Here is an 18845-nt window from a genome sequence, read left to right as displayed (position 1 = left end):
TGCCTGGGGGATGTCCTCTGCCTGCCTGCAGCAGCATCCCTCTGGGGAGGCAGGAAGAAAACTGGTAATGGATCATTTCCTGTCTTCCATGTAGACTTGACCCACAGGAGAAACTGTCTCCTCACCGTGCCAGATGGAGGAAGGGATGGGCACTTTTTGTTATCCTTCTCTGAGTCCTGCTGTCCACCACAAGGCCCTCATCTCAGCTGGGCACAGGGCCACTGACCAAGCAGAAGTCGGAGTTGGGCCGGTGGGGACCCTCCTCTGAGACCAGTGATTCTCAGGAAGCTCCCGTCACATTCACTGGAGAAATCCACACCCTCCCACCCCTCTATCCCTCCACTCCGCTCTACCCCAGACCCCCATCCCTCCTCACACCCCCCTGCACTTTCTGAGGTGGAAAGAAAGCATCTCATGTGTCTGCAGCAGGGAGGGTGGGATCAGCCCTCAGTGCAGTTGAGGCCCAAGGAGGCCAGCTGACTCCGCCGCTGACTCCTGACTGGTGGGCGGGGCTGGACCAAGAGACTGGGCTGCAGTGCAGGCTGGGGGTGACAGGGTCGGTTCTGCCATTCAGGGGACCCCAGAGGGGTCTGGTCCTGACTCTTGGTGTCTCTTTAGAATGTCATGAATTGACTACTTCTTTACTTTCAGTGAAGGGCTCTACTCACTACTTTCTAGACAAGTAGGAACCTCCCAGACAACACACTTTTCCTGAAAAGACGGAAAATGAACCTGATTCGGTTGTCTTGACTGACAACTCTGAAAATGCAACTCACTACATACCTGTGCCTGGCATTTTCAGGAACCTGAAGGACAAAGATAATTCAAGACAAAATTAATCCTTGCTTAGAAGCAGTCAGGATGCATTTATATTATTAAAAAACTTATATTGAGAGCTTGAAGTGGGTTGGGCTCCCCTCGATGCCCAAGGTGAGAATGTAGAGTAGAATGCAGAATGTAGGAAATTAATTCTCATCCTGACCTTCCTTTTAATCAAGTGATTTTGATCTCACTACCACTTTCTTCGGACTTCGCTGGTGGCTCAGACGGTAAAAGCCTCTGTCTACAATGTGGGAGACCTGGGTTCCATACCTGGGTCGGGAAGATCCGCTGGAGAAGGAAATGGCAGTCCACTCCAGTACTATTGCCTGGAAAATCCCATGGACAGAGGAGCCTGGTAGGCTACAGTCCATGGGGTCTCAAAGAGTCGGACACGACTGAGCAACTTCACTTTCCTTTCCTTTCACTTTCACTTTCTTCGTTTAGGCTTTCATTGAGCCGGGAGCTGCCACCTTGTGGCCATAAGGTATTACTGCACTTCTAAGAACACAGGAACACCGACGTCTTCTTTGGAATCGTGGATACGCAGAACAGAAAGAGAAACGACATCTTGGAGCTATGACTCACTTAAGAAGTGAGGCAGGTGAAGCCTAGAGTCACCAGCTAAGTGAGTTACACAGCCTGAGAAGGACTGTCTTGTGGAAAACTGGCTTCTTGTTCACTTTTAAATGTTGGAGAGTGCTGAAAATTTGGCTGTTTTTAATATATTAAAATACCAATTTTTTACAACTTAAAGCAAATATAAAAGTGGAACCCTTTGCTTACATTCCCTGGCCCCTCTCTGGATCTCTGCAGGCCAACACAGTTTATTTTTTCTTTTTAATTTTTATTTATCTTTCAATTGGAGGAAAATTGCTTTACAAGGTTGTGTTGATTTCTACCTTTTTAAAAGTTTTTTTTAATTGGAAGGAAATTGCTTTACACACTGTCTTTCTTGATCAACATTATCAGCCCCAGTATTAGGGGTGTACAACATGCATCTCTCACAAACATTCCACATGGCTTATCTTACTTACCTGATCTATAAGTTCTGAATTCATGACTCTAACAAGTTTTTCAATAGACTTCAGTTCAGTTCAGTCACTCAGTCGTGTCCAACTCTTTGCAACCCCATGAATCGCAGCACGCCAGGCCTCCCTGTCCATTACCAACTCCCAGAGTTTACCCAAACTCATGTCCATTGAATTGGTAATGCCATCCAACCATGTCATCCTCTGTCATTCCCTTCTCCTCCTGCCCTCAATCTTTCTCAGCATCAGGGTCTTTTCAAATAAGTCAGCCCTTCGCATCAGGTGGCCAATAGATTTACATGGAATAAAAATATCCATCCTGAAAGTAAATGCAAGGTTTATTTATTCAAAGTTGTAAATTTGATAATTATTATTCTGCTTCTTTTTAAAAAATTTATTTATTTTAATTGGAGGATGAATAATTACAATATTGTGATGGGTTTTGCCATATATCAGTATGAATTGGCCATAGGTATTACACTCCTCCCACCCTCCTCCCCACCCTATGTACAGGAAATATAGAAAGGTTTTAAAAGTACATTAGCTACTCTTTTTAGTAACAAACAACTTGGATTCAGATTATAAACAATTCAAATTAAAAAGTGCAGCAACCTGTCACAGAGCCATGAAAATACATTACGACAAGATAAAGATTATCTTTTATTTCACCTCTTGAAGAACTGTTGAGTATTTTCAACAAGGTGATGTGATCACAGGTAATATGTTAAGGTAATGAGGACTAATGAGTGTCAGATCTTGTTTTCCACTTGGTCATTGCAGCCTGAAGTATTGGTATGTTAGAACCTCAACTTGTCTTTTTCTTGGAATCCTAATGTGAAGACCCCAGGTTGGTACAGAGACCATCCCACAGGGAGCCTCTCTCCCATCCCTCCTGCCTCTTTCTTTCATCTCAGAATCAAAAAGCCAGGTTCATCTAAATGTAAAGGAGATTTTGGTGAAGTCTATAAACCCCAGAGCCTCAAGACATGATTGGGATAAAGATGGTTAATGCTTTGGAAAGTAAAATTATACTTTTTCCTTTTTTTCCCCCTCCCTTAATAAAGTTATCCTTTTTTGGAGTCCTTTTCCAATTCTTTGATTTCAAGCAATAGAGCCTATAAGGAAATGAGCATTAAAATACTCTGCTACAAGGAAGAGAGATCAGTAGGCATTCCACTAATTTTGGAAACAAAAACAAAGAAACCAAACCCCTACTTCCCCATAGACACTGGCTTCACCCTGCTCTGACTAAGCCCTGGTCTCCTGGGGTCAGATTCCCGAGAGGATGTTGTGTGTGTTGCTGGGGCAGTTTTATTTCCCCCACTCCCTTCCTGAGAATTCTGCCTGTGGTTAATAAGGCCAAAGGCTAAGGCTCAGGCCCCTACCCCACCCCTGATAAATACAAGAATGCTGGGAGCAGGGAGGGTAAGAGTTGAGAGAGTGTCTGTGACAAGGTGACCAGACAGTGATTGGAGAAGAGAGCCTGCTGGGAGAGAAGGGCCCAAGCCGGGAGGACTCGCATCGCCCGCAGGCTGCGGGTGCGCACCAGGCAGCATGTGCTCCAGGGTTCACCCCGAGCTGCTGCTGCTTCTCTCGCTGCTGATGCTGGTGAGCAGGGACTGGTACCCAGAACGTGGGATTTACCTGCCAGGGGCCCGGAGCTGACCGCACAGCTCCAGCTGGCTCTGCCTATTCGAGGATGGGGGAACGGGGCTGAGTGTGATGTCCTGCAGCTGGGGGCAGGGGGTGGGAGCTTTAGTACTTTCTTTAGGGAAAGAAGAGGGGTTCCAGAATTAACACCAAGGAGGGGTTTAGCAGAGTAGTGGGAACAGGCTAAGACCGGTTTATGTAGCATACACACGTTTAGATTTGTACCAACGCATTTCCTAAGGACATTTCTTTTCATTTTACATAAGACTGAAAAAATCTCAATTGTGTATGTCTAAGAGGGTTTGAGCAAACCCATGGGGGTGGGAGGGCTAAATCCCCCTGCCTCCCCACCCCCCGCCCCCCACCAGTTGTCATGGCTCAACCCGGAAACAAACAGTAGAATCAAGATGGAAACATCTGGGCTTGCTGCTTGTACTTACCGTGGACAGAGTTTAGGCTGCACCTGCCTGTGGGGGCACTGCCGCTTAGCCCTTTCAGCAGAAAAAGAGGGAGAGCTGTGGGGCTCTGGCACTGCTCCTGGGTTCTCCCTTATAAACAGTGGGTGGGGGTCAAGATGGTGGGTCTGCACTGCATTGTAACCCGGCTTGGCACCTGGGCTGTCGCCTGGCCTCGGTCCTCACCTTGGTTAAGCTTGACTCTTCTCAATGCTGCGAGAGTCCCAGTGCCCAGAGGCCACTCACCCCTGGATTCAGCAGAGCTGATCTGGGGACTGCGGCCTGGGCATCTGGGTTTTCACGGCTCTACCTTCATCTCGTTAAGCCTCATTGCCTCCACCTGAAAATGGAGCTACCGCAGGCACTTACTTGACCTGGTGGTTGTGGGAGTCAGTGAGGAAGTGCAGAGGATCTTTTCTTGCTGGTTTCTGCACCCTGACGGGATGGTTGTTCTCTTCACTCGGTGCCTGGGCTGCTACTGTTGGTGGGACACTCGCTCTGGGCCAGGAGCTTTCACAAGCGCTGGGTATTACGGTAAACAGAAGAGGAAACAGAAAGTCCCTAGTCGTCTGGCCAACTCTGCTTCTGAAATTTGATCCCTGTTCGCCACCCTTTGCTTAATATTCAGAAATTTTTCTTGGCTACTTTAAAAAAAGTTTTAATTGGAGTATAGTTGCTTTACAATGTTGTTACATTCTGCTGTATGGCAAAGAGAAAGAGCTAAATGTATACATTTTGGGGGGCATTTCATTCCTGTTCAGGTCACCACTGAGCACTGAGTAGAGTTCTCTGTGCTACACAGTAGGTTCTCATTAATTATCTATTTTATACATGGTAGTGTGTGGATGTCAACCCCAGTCTCCCAATTCATCCCACCTCACACTTCTCCCCTTGGTGTCCATACATTTGTTCTCTCTGTCTCTGTCTCTATCTCTGCTTTGCAAATAGGTTCATCTGTACCATTTTTCTAGATTCCACATACATGTATAATATATGGTATTTGTTTTTCTCTTTCTGACCACTTCTAGTAGAATTCTGTTTCATTAGCCCACATTAGCCTGGATTTAAATATGTCACAAATCAAACCTTGTTCCCATCTTTCTCTTACTCCTGCTCTTACCCCTAACTGGACTCATTAGAAAACAGAGCTGTCTTTTCCTCATTTCTGCGTGTTAGCATAGAGCCCAGGCAGGTTAATTCATGACTGAGGGTGTGGTGGGTGGGGTGGGCAGTGGGCAGCAGGCCTGGACTGGTAGCAATTCAGTGTTTGGTGGAAGCAACTATATACAGATTCCGGAGATCAAGGCTGAGGGAGATAATGGAATACACAAGTGTTCTGTGGTTTTGAGCAATCTGCACTCTGGACCCTCAACTGGAGAAGACCTTTGTGTCCAAGAGGTGCCCAATTTTTTGCTGAATTGGCTATAAGTAACCTATTCCTTTCGGCCCCTACCTTCTCCCACCTACACTGACTTTTAACCATTGATGATATGCAAATAAGGCACCCACTACCCCTCCCTTGACCTCCAGATTTAAAACTGGTACCCATTCTGCTGAAGAGCTGAGATGTCTACAACAGTGTTCTCCCCAAATCTCCACCCTCACGTTGTCATCCTGACATGAAGCAAAGAACAAGTTGTGACTCTGCTGCGGGTCTTTGTTCCAAATCCCACGACAAGCCGCAGAAGCAGGGTCCTATCCCCCTCTTTGCCATTTCCCACCCTGAGAGCTTGCACACCCTCGGCTTTGGGCTGGGGCAGCTTCTAGGACCTGAGAGGAGGGAGGGTTTGAGAATGAAGTTAGTCAGCAATGTCTGTTATGGTTGGTGGGTTGCTGTTGCTATTTAATCTGGGAAATTCTGAGTCGAGTTATTGTTAAAAAGTATGTTAGCATGTATGATCTGCCCAATTAATTCACTCAAACCCCTCATTCAAGAACAAGAGTCAGTGGATTGCAGGACATGAGGAATTGTGTGGTCAGAGGTGATGCTGAGCCCTCAGCAGAGACTGAGTGGCCAGGCTCTGTCCTAAGAATCCTGGGAACCCTGTTTTCTGCTGCCCCGTGCTGAATCTGCACTCGTAAAGGATCAGCCAAGCTTCTGTATGCAGAGACTGTGTTTGGACCGCATGCTCATCTCCAAGGGCTGCCATAACAAAGGACAGACTGGTGGCTTAAAGCAGCTTAAGTGTACAGCATGGCGGCTCTAGTTCATAAGACCATACGCATGTATAAAATTCACTAACAGAGTAGGTGATAAAAGTTCTCATCACAAGAAAAAAAACCTGTTACTATAAATGGTGACAGATATTAAGTAGACTTATTGTGATGTGGCTCAGATGGTAAAGAATCTGCCTGCAAAAGAGCAGACCTGGGTTTGATCCCTGGGTGAGGAAGATCCCCTGGAGAAGGGAATGGCCACCCACTCCAGTATTCTTGCCTGGAGAATCCCACAGACAGAGTCTGGTGGGATACAGTCCATGGGGTCTCAAAGAGTCAGACATGACTGAGTGACTAACACTTTCACTACTTTTCAATGTGATGATCATTTTGAAATACACACAAATATGGATTGAATCATTGTACTGTTCTCATGAAAGAAATATAACTACTACTACTACTACTACTAAGTCACTTCAGTCGTGTCCGACTCTGTGTGACCCCATAGACGACAGCCCACCAGGCTCCCCCGTCCCTGGGATTCTCCAGGCAAGAACACTGGAGTGGGTTGCCATTTCCTTCTCCAATGCAGGAAAGTGAAAAGTCAAAGTGAAGTCACTCAGTCGTGTCCGACCCTCAGCGACTCCATGGACTGCAGCCTTCCAGGCTCCTCCGTCCATGGGATTTGCCAGGCAAGAGTACTGGAGTGGGGTGCCATTGCCTTCTCCGAAGAAATATAATGGTGTATGTCAATTATACCTCAGTAAAAAAGTTGTTCTTGAATTCAAATTTGCTATCAAAAGTGAAATATTGGCAGGAAACAATTATTTACATATTGCCTTCTTAGTATTTAGGATCTTGTATAAACACAAAGCCTTTATTTACTCAGATAGCTTCTTCCCTGAGGTAACTAGGGCTACTCAGCCAGGCCAGCACAATGCCGGTGACATTCCCTCAAGTCCAGCAGCACCTTTCAAGTGATAGGTAGGTTGGATCTTGCAATGACTGCCCACCTGCCACACTCCCATGAAATAGTCAGGTGGACACTGCAGCCAGAGACACGCTTTGAGAACATTTTTCTCCCCCACTGAATTATAGGAAGCATTATGGAAATCATTTGAATGGCATCCTCTGAAAGGTTGCTGTTGAATCACACGAAGACACAGGGATTCTTGGCCCCCAGAGAAGAATTCAATCCAGGGCCAGAGATGAGGCTTGATCGCTCAGAGCTTTTGTGTAATAAAGTTTTATTAAAGTATAAAGGAGATAGAGAAAGCTTCTGACATAGGCATCAGAAGGGGGCAGAAAGAGTACCCCCTTGCTAGTGTTAGCAATGAAGTTATATACTCTCCAATGAATCCAAAGAATGTCTAGAGGTTATAAAGACCTCACCAGACCTACTCCCATAATCTACATTTTAAGATAACCAAATTAGCCAGAAGTTTTAATCCAGAGATTATCTTCAGGCAGGACACATTATTGTTATATAGTCCTTGTAAAGACCAGGTCTACTCCCATAATCTACATTTTAAGATAACAGGATTAGCCAGAAGGTTTAATCCAGAGACTGTCCTCAGGCAGGATATATTATTGTTATATAATCCTAAGGAATGTAGAGAAGGAAAAGTTTGTCCTTTCTTCCTCCTTGAGAATTCCAGACCCCTCTCTCCTTGGGGATCCCTAGACTTCTTATCAACCTGCCTAGGAAATGACTCTCATCCTCTTTGGACAAACAGCCTAAAATTGTCAAGGATGGGAAATACGATAAGCATACTTAAAAGATCATTTCGGCAAATGTAACCGTTTTCAAGTCTCTCTGCCTCACGCAGACGAGATGATGCAAGTTAATTCTAAGCTGTGCACCAGAGGAGAAGTAATACACTTGTACATCCAGGATGTGAAATTTGAGGCATCTCTGGGTGAAGAAACACACTATCTCAGGCCTCTTTTCCAGCTCTCCAGCCACTCCTATGTGACTGTCGGCTGTGCCCTTATGTGTCATCCTAGGAAAATGAGCCTAGAGCTTTCTGGTTGAAAGGGCCTTAAAGGTACCTTGCCTCACACCCTTGCTCACAGAAGGGGAAACTGAGGCCAGAGAGGAGACAAAACCTTTAGGTATTCTTTGTTCATGGCCTGGGTCGCCTGGAAATACACCTGTTTTAGAAATGGGATGAATTTTTCATGCTGTCCCAGGACTGCAATTTTCTCCTCGTTAAAACTACACACCTGGTTGTGTTAGTTGCTCAGTCGTGTCCGAGTCTTTGTGATCTCATGGATTGTAGCCGGCCAGGCTCCTCTGTCCATTGACAGAGGCAAGAATACTGGAATGGGTAGCCAATCCCTTCTCCAGGGGATCTTCCTGACATAGGGAATGAGCCCAGGTCTCCCACTCTGCAGACAGATTATTTACCATCTGAGCCACCAGGGAAGCCTCACACACCTGGTTAGGCCCTTCATTTAAAATTAGCTACATGAATCAAGAAACAGTTCTCTGAATAAATCAATATTTGATATTTTGGAATGGAAGGAGTTAAAAAAAAAAAAACTTTGCCTTTAGGAAAAAAGACAGAAATAGAGTCTGTGGCAGGAAACAAATATTATGGTTACATTTGACGTTAACAGAACCAGATGATGCAATAACATCCCCCACCCACCAGGAGGGTGGCCAACCACAGAAGTGAAGATCTGAAGGATATTTCTTCATGCTCTATGACACTGTTATCTAATACACAGTCCTTTATGCTGTGACAAGCTCTTGGCTAAGGATAGATTGTTACAGGTTGGGGCAGGGACACGACCACAATGAAGGATGTTTGGCAGGATCTAGGTGGGCTGGTGATGGCTCACCCTGTCCCCAGGAGATTTTAGGTATAAATCCTAGAGTGCTACCGTGCTATGCTGTGCTAAGTCACTTCAGTTGTGTCCGACTCCTTTTGACCCTATGGGCTTTCGCCGCCAGGCTCCTCTGCCCATGGGACTCTCCAGGCAAGAATACTGGAGTGGGTTGCCATGCCCTCCTCCAGGGGATCTTCCTGATCCAGGGATCAAACCTGCATCTCTTATGTCTTCTGCATTGGCAGGCAGGTTCTTTACAACCTGGGAAGCCTCATAAATCCTAGAGTAGCAGTTATCAAGCCTCTTACTCTCAGGATGCCTTTCCACTTGTAAACTTTAGGCAGAACCCAAAGAGTTGTTGTTTATGTGATGCTCTCCATATTAGAAATTAAGACTGAATTTTTTTTTTTTTGGCTACATTATTCAGCTTGTGGGATTCTAGTTCCCTGACCAGGGATCAAACCCAGGCCTCCTGCAATAGAAGCACAGAGTCCTAATCACTGGACCACCAGGGAATTTCCAAGACTGGGAAATTTTAAATGTACTTCTCAATTCATTAAAGATACTGATTAAAATAGACAACTAACAAGGACCTACTGCATAGCACAGGGAAAATATTCAATATCTTATAATAATCTATAAGGGAAGAGAATGTAAAAAAGAATATGTATATATATGTATGTATATGTATGACTAAGTCATTTTACTGTACACCTGAAACTGATACATTGTAAATCAATTATATTTCAAAAAATTTTTTAATAAAAATAAATTTTTAAAAAGGAGTTTGGAATTAGCAGATAGAAGCTACTATATATAAAATATTAACAGATAAACAAAGACTTACTGTCTAGCATAGGGAACTATATTCAACATCCTAATAAACCATAATGGAAAAGAATATGAAAAAGAATATGAAGATACATATATAACTGAATCACTTTGCTATACAGCAAAAACACAAATTTGTAAAGAGATAATGATAAATCCATCACAAATTAATATAAATCAAGCATCTGTGAAAAATTAATGTATTTTCCACATTTTAATTTAGTGTGAAGAATGGCACAATTTCATATTTTTGCAAATCTCTTGGCTGTCTGGCTTAAAAGCAGACACCTGGACTCCCCTCTCTGATTCTGAACTCAGTCTGTTCTAAATGCTGTTTGCTTCAAGTATATGAAGCAATTCTTGCTTCACATAGGTATGTATATGGAAAGGGAGGAATATTTTTATAGCCTGGAACTGTGGGTACTCTTTTGATGTCATGCCAGAATTTGACAAGTAGTCCATTTTTAACAGTCACTTGCCATGTGGAGCCTGAAAGCATACTAATGACTTTCGTTACTCTGTTTGATTAAAACCATTGGAGTCTCTTGAATTTTGAATAACTCTCACCTGTGTGTGATTTTGGACTGTGATATCTTAATCAGTAAGAAACTCTTTGCTCACTGAGCTATGCAGTTCTTCCACATGTTGACATATTTCATTCTAAAAAATCAAAAAGTCACATTCATTAATCTGTCCACCAATATCAGCAGAAAAATCTTTATGTGTTGGGAAGCTGTCAAGCTCAAGTTTTCCAAAGTTCTAATTTTTTGCTTGAAAGCTTAAAATTTATCATCGGCAACATGACACCGTCCCATTGTTTTTCTTGAAGTGATGGGCTGACTTTGTTCATTATCAAAGACGTGTCGATCAAGTAATCATTCCTGAACAGCCATGGTTGATCAGTCATTCTTTCGGGGAAAATGCTGCTTCATTAAAAAAAAAAAAAATGTGGCCTATTTAGCTGTCAACTCTGACAATCACACACGTGCTTTTCTCTGAGACAAATCTTCTACACTGATGGGCAGCGCTGGGTTCATACCTCCATCTAGACACACAGCGTGTCTAAAGGATACACACACAGGAGTGGCATGGGGTATAATTAATAGTTGAAATTCACCTCATTTCAACAACGAGGTGAATTTATCAATTATATCATTCTTAAATGAGACTGGCCCTTTTCCCTCTTCCTTCATTTCTCCTTCCTCCTTCTCTCCTTCCTTTCCTTCCACCTCCCCTTCTTCCTCCCTCCTTTCCTCTTTCCTACCTCTACGTGGTGAGGAAGCATGCGAGACTATCAGAGGAGTTTGTGTCATGGGTCTCCAATGGTCCTAAGGCACCAGCATTTTTATCACCAATATTTGTTACCATTAGTGCAAATGTCACACAGAGAAATAGACAAGCAGTGTCTTTGATTATTATAAACGTGTTTGGCCTTGTGGAGTCTCTGATAAGGTCAGGGACCCCGGTGAAACAAACTGAAAACTGTCCTCCAGAGAAATTTTCTACATGTATATTCTGTATACAGCATCACCATGTGTGTGTGATAACAAACAACTGGAAGTAACCTAAGTGGCCATCACTAGAAGAATGACAAATTGTCTTCTTTCATATAGTTAAAAGTTATATGGTAGTGAAAATGAATGAGGTAGAAATATGAGTGTCAGTGTACACACACACACACACATGCACACATATACACAGACATACAGGCGCACGTGTTTTGTGTTGGTTTGACATGCATTGCATAACTTGTCTCTTTCAAGTTCCACACTCTTACTGTTCATGTGTGGAGATTTTTCCAGAGGGGGAGTGTTGTTAAAAAAAATGATAAATAATTATCAAGGCTTCCCAGATGGGAAGGAACCTGCCTGTCAACATGGGAGACATAAGAGACAGGGGTTCGACCTCTGGGTTGGGAAGATCCCCTGGAGGAGGGCATGGCAACTCACTCCAGTATTCTTGCCCAGAGAATCCATGGACAGAGGAGCCTGGTGGACTACATTCTATAGGGTAACAAAGAGTTGGACACCACTGACGCAACTTAGCATAGCATATCATAATTATCGATGCAAATCATTATGTAACTGTAAGGTACCAAATTCCTTAGTTTTATTATCTTATGATAAAGTCTAAAAATAAGGGATAAGTCTACAAATAAGGGAGAAATAAAAAACCTAAAAAAAGTCCCACTACCAATTAACATTTGGTGTCATTTTACTTGTGCCCATATAAATACACTTGGCTCACCCTGAACAGACAGTTTGACTTCCCACTTATTAAGTTATGCTCACATAACAGTAACAGGTAGGGCTTTAAATGTCCCTACCATTGGTAACAGTAGATCAGAATTTTCTGGTTACCTCTTTTACAGTCACAGAAGGGAAATGGCAATTTTGAATTGAGATGTCAAGAGCAAGAAATTAGTTATCAAAACCGAATGCAGTTCCTCTTTTTCTCTGCTCTAATTCTAGAAGATTGACTTCGGGCAGGGCCTACCTGGTTCTGCTAAGTACACTCCCTGCTAATTAATGTCATTTTTATTTTTAAGGTCAGCACTGTCAACAGTACCCGACAAGAAAACGATGATCTTACTAATCAAACAAAGGTAGGGTTTGAAATTCAGTTTTTCAATAAACCCAGTGAGATTGTACTTTACTTAGAGGCTGCCTTGCAATTTTGAGTTTTTTAGTGCCCTGTCAGTATTCAGTTGCCACAAAATAGATTAGTACCTAGATGTGGGCTTTTAGAATCTTGAAGGACTGTGGAGACTTGCAGAGGATGCCTTTATGTCTAATTAAATGAGGAGCAGTCTGTGAAAGTCAGAAGTTGAGTATACGGTCCTGGCCCAGGGGGTTGCCCACACTCTTTTCCACTTTGGGGAGCTAGAGGAGGCAGTCTTGCTGTCTTCCAGCGTGTGGCTGCAGGCCAGTGCAGGGGACACTGTCGCCACCACCACTTCGAGGTTTCGCCACATCATCATCCACCTTGGGATGATTTCCTTCCTGTAGTTCCTATGATCAACTCACTGTCTAATTCAGTAATTTTTTAGGAGCACATCTTCTGAATAAAAATGAATGTGGCTAGATACCAGCTATACTTATATTGGGTTGGTCCAAAAGTTCGTTCAGGTTTTTCCATTAACATCTTATAGACCTGAGCGAACTTTTTGGCCAACCAAAATAATAACTATATGCTAAGAGTAAAACTGGAAAAAGTCGGTTTTCATTCCAATCCTAAAGAAGGGCAATGCCAAAGAGTGTTCAAACTACTGCACAATTGCACTCACTTCATATGCTGGCAAAGTAACGCTCAAAATCCTCCAAGCCAGACTTCAATAATACGTGAACCGAGACCTTCCAGATGTTCAAGATGGATTTAGAAAAGGCAGAGGAACCAGAGATCAAATTACAAAAAGCAAGAGAATTCCAGAAAGACATCTAGTTCTGCTTCACTGACTACACTAAAGCCTTTGACTGTGTGGATCACAACAAACTGTGGAAAATTCTGAAAGAGATGGGAATACCAGACCACCTTACCTGCCTTCTGAGAAACCTGTATGCAGGTCAAGAAGCAACAGTTAGAACCAGACATGGAACAACAGACTGGTTCCAAATTGGGAAAGGAGTACATTAAGGCTGTATATTGTCACCCTGCTTATTTAACTTATATGCAGAGTGCATCATGCGAAATGCCTGGCTGGATGAAGCACAAGCTGGAATCAAGATTTCTGGGAGAAATATCAATAATTTAAGATATGCAGATGACACTGCCCTGATGGCAGAAAGTGAAGAGGAACTAAAGAGCCTCTTATGAGAGTGAAAGAGGATAGTGAAAAAGCTGGCTTAAAACTCAACATTCAAAAAATGAAGATCATGGCATCCGGCCACATCACTTCATGGCAAAAAGATGGGGAAACAATAGAAACAGTGACAGACTTTATTTTCTTGGGTTCCAAAATCACTGCAGACAGTGACTGCAACCATGAAATTAAAAGACGCTTGCTCCTTAGAAGAAAATCTATGACAAACCTAGACAGCATATTAAAAAGCAGAGATATTACTTTGCTGACAAAGATCTGTATAGTCAAAACTAAGGTTTTGCCAGTAGTCATGTTATGGATTATGAAAGCTGTACCATAAAGAAGGCTGAATGTTGAGGAATTAATGCTTTTGAATTGTGGTGCTGGAGAGTCCCTTGAACTGCAAGGAGATCAAACCAGTCAATCCTAAAGGAAATCAATCCTGAATATTCATTAGAAGGACTGATGCTGAAGCTGAAGCTCCAATAGTTAGGCCACCTGAGGCAAAGAGCTGACTCATTGGAAAAGACCCTGATGCTGGGAAAGATGGAAGGCAGGAGGAGAAGGGGACAACACAGGATGAGATGGTTGGATCGTATTGCTGACTCAATGGACACGAGTTTGGGCAGGCTCTGAGAGATGATGGGGGACAGGGAAGCCTGGTGTGCTGCAGTCCATGGGGTCGTGAGGAGTCAGACACAACTGAGCAACTGAAGAACAACAGTAAAATATATGTAAAACAAATAAAACCCCATTGTTCAATTCTATCTATATTCCTTTGCCCAACAAATCTCTGACCCTCATGTTTGGGTCTGTCTCAGTCTCTGTCATGAGGGAGATGAGTAGACAGAGAGGCATTGAAGACCCACAGCACTGAATGGAGGCTTTCTCAACCAAGGATTTCAGAAACTTGGAGAGAAGAATGTGTGTTAGTCACTCTTGCAACCCCATGACCTGTTGCCTGCCAGGCTCTTCTGTCCATGGGATTCTCCAGGCAAGAATACTGGAGTGGGTTGCTATTCCCTTCTCCAGGGGATCTTCTCCACCCAGGGGTCTAAGCTAGATCTCCTGCACTGCAGATTCTTTACTGTCTGAGCCACAGGGGAAACCCAGAGAGAGGAATAGAGAGGGGGTAATTTTCTTATTGATCCCACAACTCTGTGCATGTCGACTTTAGGTGTCAGCACACACTAGACAATGATCTTTAGCATTGTCCCCATAGCCCCTTAAACATGTCAGGAGCCACATATAAATGTGAAATCCCTGGGCGTCACGTGGCCCACAGTTTAGTACTGACTGTAGTTGTAAAGAGAATGGGCGCTTGGGATTTTTAGGCGTTGGAGACTGTTGTGAGGATGAGAAAGGGAAGGCATGTCAATCACTGTGCCCCCCGCCCCAGCCCCTCACCAACATCCTCCCCCTCATCACAGTCTCTGTGATCCCCAGGGAGACAGCCGGCTTCTACGGCGATCCAAGAGAAGATGGGTTATTACCACGTTGGAGCTGGAAGAGGAAGACCCGGGACCCTTCCCGAAATTTGTGGGTGAGGTAAGGCAGCTGCTCTCGGGAAAGGCCCATCACCCTGTCCAATTCAGCACGTCCCTGTTGGCAGGAGGCTAAGACGCCAGGCAGAGCAGTGGTAGGAGGCATGGGTGTCATGGGAGGGGAGGACCCCTATGAGAGTCTTCCAGTAAGGATGGACATTTATGCTGTTTCCAATTCTTCACTATTACAAACCAAACTGCTGCTGTATTCCTTGTTCCTGCATCTTCCCCTACCTGTTTATTTCTTTAGGACAAATTCTCAAAACTATAATTTAAAACTGCCTTTAAATATTAGCCTAGATATTTGATAGGTATAGTAGTTTACTCCCACCCTGTTTGTTTCCCCTCTCCTTTTTTTCCCTTCCAGCTGTTCAATAATATGTCCGCTAACATGGAAATAATATATTTAATCAGAGGACCTGGTGTGGATGAATATCCAGAGATTGGTTTGTTTTCTATAGAAGATAATGTGAATGGGAAAATATATGTTCACCGCCCTGTTGATCGAGAGAAAACACCGTCTTTTAAGGTACCTAAAATGTGATGCATTCTAAACTTGGGCTTCTCTGGTGGCTTAGATGGGAAATAATTTGCCTGCAATGCAAGAGACCCCGGTTTGATCCCTGGGTCAGAAAGATCCTCTGGAGAAGGAAATGGCAACCCACTCCAGTATTCTTGCCTGGAGAATCCCGTAAACAGAGGAGACTGGTAGACTATAGTCCATAGGGTCACAAGGAGTCCAACATGACTGAGTGACTAAGCACATAAGCTAGAATTTACTGTGAAGATTGTGTAGGAGTATTGTATTTGGCAAGCAATCTGTAAGCTGGCTGTGTGCCAGGCTCTGGGAGTTTGACATCTTATAAACTGTGACATGCTTTAGTAATGTGCCTGGGACCTAGAGATTAATTTTGTAATCTCTTCAAGTTCTGGACTTTGGCTTTGTCATAATTTATGTAATCTGTGAATCGATGCAGGTTTATCCTGATATGATCAGGATATTTAAACATATAAAATGTTTATAAAATGGGCTGATTTAGTTTTTGGTGAGTCACAGATGAAATCTATGGAGAGAGGCTACAAATGGACTCCACGGATTGCGTAGTTACCTGATGAAGGAGGAATTACAGCCCTGGCTATGGTTTGTTCCTATGAGTCTATGTATTCTTTATGATTTATCACCCCAGTAATATGGTCTGGGCTTCCCAGGTGGTAAAGGATCTACCTGCCAATGCAGAGGTCTCAGGAGACGTGGGTTTGATCCCTAAATTGGGAAGATCCCCTGGAGGAGGAAATGGCAACCCACTCCAGTATTCTTGCCTGGGAAATTCCATGGACAGAGTAGCCTGGCAGGCTATCTATGGGGTCACAAAGAGTCGGACATGACAGAGCAACTGCGCACATACCATGGTCTGCCATGAGGCTGAAATTCAAGTTCAAAACTGCAAAGGAAACTTGAAATAAAAATGCCCACAACAACATGGTAGTATCTTGTGCTACCAGCCAAAGCTTACAGGGCTTCTTAGAAGTCTGCAGCCTGTGTTCTGGTTTGAATTCTGCTGGAACCTGGGCTCTGTTCTCGGGCCTGCTTGCCTAAGCATTTCCTCCTTCAAGGGGGGAGATGTTTTTAATATTGGCAAGGAGTAATTTGTGAAGCTTTTCTCCACTGACTTAGAAAATTCATACACATGATAAGCTACATACCCTTAACACATTAGTGGTCTTGGACTCTGTAATTTTTAAATAGGCAGAAATTCTCCGAAACTTCAAAAGGACATGCAAAGATGACAGTCTAGGTCTTCTCTCTCCATATAATCCCTCAAACCCCTCCATAAAGTGTGCAGTTTTTTTAAAAAAAGAAGGAATATAGAGACTTCCTGTGATGGTCCAGTGGTTTAGAATTCATCTACCAATGCAGGAAGCCCAGGTTCAATCCCTGGTCCAGGAAGATCCCACATGCCACAGGGCAACTAAGCCTGCGCACCACGAATACAGAGCCCCTGCTATAGAGTATGGGAGCTGGAACTACTGAAGCCTCTGAGCCTAGGGCCTGTGCTCTGCAACAAGAGAAGCCTCCACAATGAGGAACCCACATACCACAACTAGAGAAAGCCTGTATGCAGCAGTGAAGACCCAGCCCAGCCAAAAATAAAATAGATAGATAAATAACTAAAATAAGATGGAATATAAAGTCATAAGGGGGACCTTGGGACAGCACTTCTCTATCTTTACTGAGCAAACAGGTCACCTAGGAATCTGGCTAAAATGCAGGTTCTAATCAGTAGGTGGAGCAGCCCTGAGCTCCTGCATCTCTCACAAGCTTCCAGGAGATGCTGCTGCTGCTCCCCAGGCCTCTGCAGGTTGACGGTGGAGGAGCTAGGACACAACAGTTAACAGGCACAAGCTGTGCAAGGATGGAACAAAACACGTAGTGCTTGGGGCGGTTTTATTTTGGTTATTGTTGTTTGATTGCTTTTAACATCTTTAATAATGTACTAAGGCTGGCATTTGGGATCCCCAGGTAGCAAAGGATACTGAGTCAATCCCTGGGTCAGGGAGGAGGGAATGGCAACCCACTCCAGTATTCTTGCCTGGGAAATCCCATGCACAGAGGAGCCTGGTGGGCTAAAGTCCATGGGGTTGCTAAGAGTTGGATATGACTGAGCATCTGAGCACCATGCTGAATTGGGTTAGGTCTTAGTCTAGTAACCAGCATCCTTGTAAGGGGAGGGAGATTTGGACACAGAGAGAAAGAAGAGGAGGCCATGGGAAGCTGGAGACAGAAACTGGAGTGATGTGTCTATAGGCCAGGAAACACCAAGGATCGCTGACTCCGTGGGAAGTAAGAAGAGGGGCCTGGAGTGGGCCATTCTGCAGAGCCCCAGGAAGGAACCCACCCTATAGACACCCCAGTTTTGGTGCTGGCCTCCAGAAGCACAGGAGAATACATTTTCGTTGTAGGCACCCAGCTTGATGCAAAAATCATAGGGGACTAACCCAGGGGGTTAGCTACTAGTTAGCAAGATGTGAGACAGGCTGCTGAGGATTATCAGCCCTGAAGGTGGGACAAGCAGAGTGTCATAGGCACACTACCCAAACCGAGTGCTCTAGCTTAACTACCGGCTTCTCTAAGAATGCTTACTACTGCTTTTTGACTGTCCTTAAGGACAGGATGTTATTAAAAATTCAGTAAGTCTAATGTATTGGCAAGAAGACAGCTCTAGCAGCACCGCTTTACTCTTGCAGATAGTAAAGGAGACACTGCTGCTGCTGCTGCTGCGTGACTTCAGTGTCCGACTCTGTGCGACCCCATAGACGGCAGCCCACCAGGCTCCCCTGTCCCTGGGATTCTCCAGGCAAGAACACTGGAGTGGGTTGCCATTTCCTTCTCCAGTGCATGAAAGTGAAAAGTGAAAGTGAAGTTGCTCAGTCGTGTCCGACTCTTAGTGACCCCATGGACTGCAGCCCACCTGGCTCCTCTGTCCATGGAATTTCCCATGGGCAAGAGTACTGGAGTGGGGTGTCATTGCCTTTCCCAAAGGAGACACTCCTGCTGCTGCTGCTGCTAAGTCGCTTCAGTCGTGTCCGACTCTGTGCGACCCCATAGACAGCAACCCACCAGGCTCCGCTGTCCCTGGGATTCTCCAGGCAAGGAGACACTAAAGCTGGCTAAAACTTGTGTTCTGAAGGTGACAGGGTGGCTGGAGGAGCTAATTTCTGGTTA

The 18845-nt window shown here is 44.3% G+C and overlaps 1 protein-coding gene across 2 annotated transcripts in view; it reads left to right on the top strand.

Moving 5' to 3' along the window:
- Positions 1-2644: 2644 nt before the first annotated feature.
- Positions 2645-18845, top strand: part of CDH26 (cadherin 26) — a 48194-nt gene continuing 31993 nt past the window's right edge. For both annotated transcript variants that reach the window (XM_059892994.1, XM_005214934.5), the window contains exons 1-4: positions 2645-3458; positions 12327-12383; positions 15024-15125; positions 15489-15650. In XM_059892994.1, the coding sequence (XP_059748977.1) occupies positions 3405-3458; positions 12327-12383; positions 15024-15125; positions 15489-15650 (375 nt within the window). In that variant the 5' untranslated portion in view covers positions 2645-3404. The remainder of the gene's footprint in view (positions 3459-12326; positions 12384-15023; positions 15126-15488; positions 15651-18845) is intronic.

The sequence above is a fragment of the Bos taurus genome, chromosome 13 (genome assembly GCF_002263795.3).
Source record: "Bos taurus isolate L1 Dominette 01449 registration number 42190680 breed Hereford chromosome 13, ARS-UCD2.0, whole genome shotgun sequence".
Taxonomy (NCBI): domain Eukaryota; kingdom Metazoa; phylum Chordata; class Mammalia; order Artiodactyla; family Bovidae; genus Bos; species Bos taurus.
This window is presented reverse-complemented; position numbering and strand designations above follow the sequence as displayed.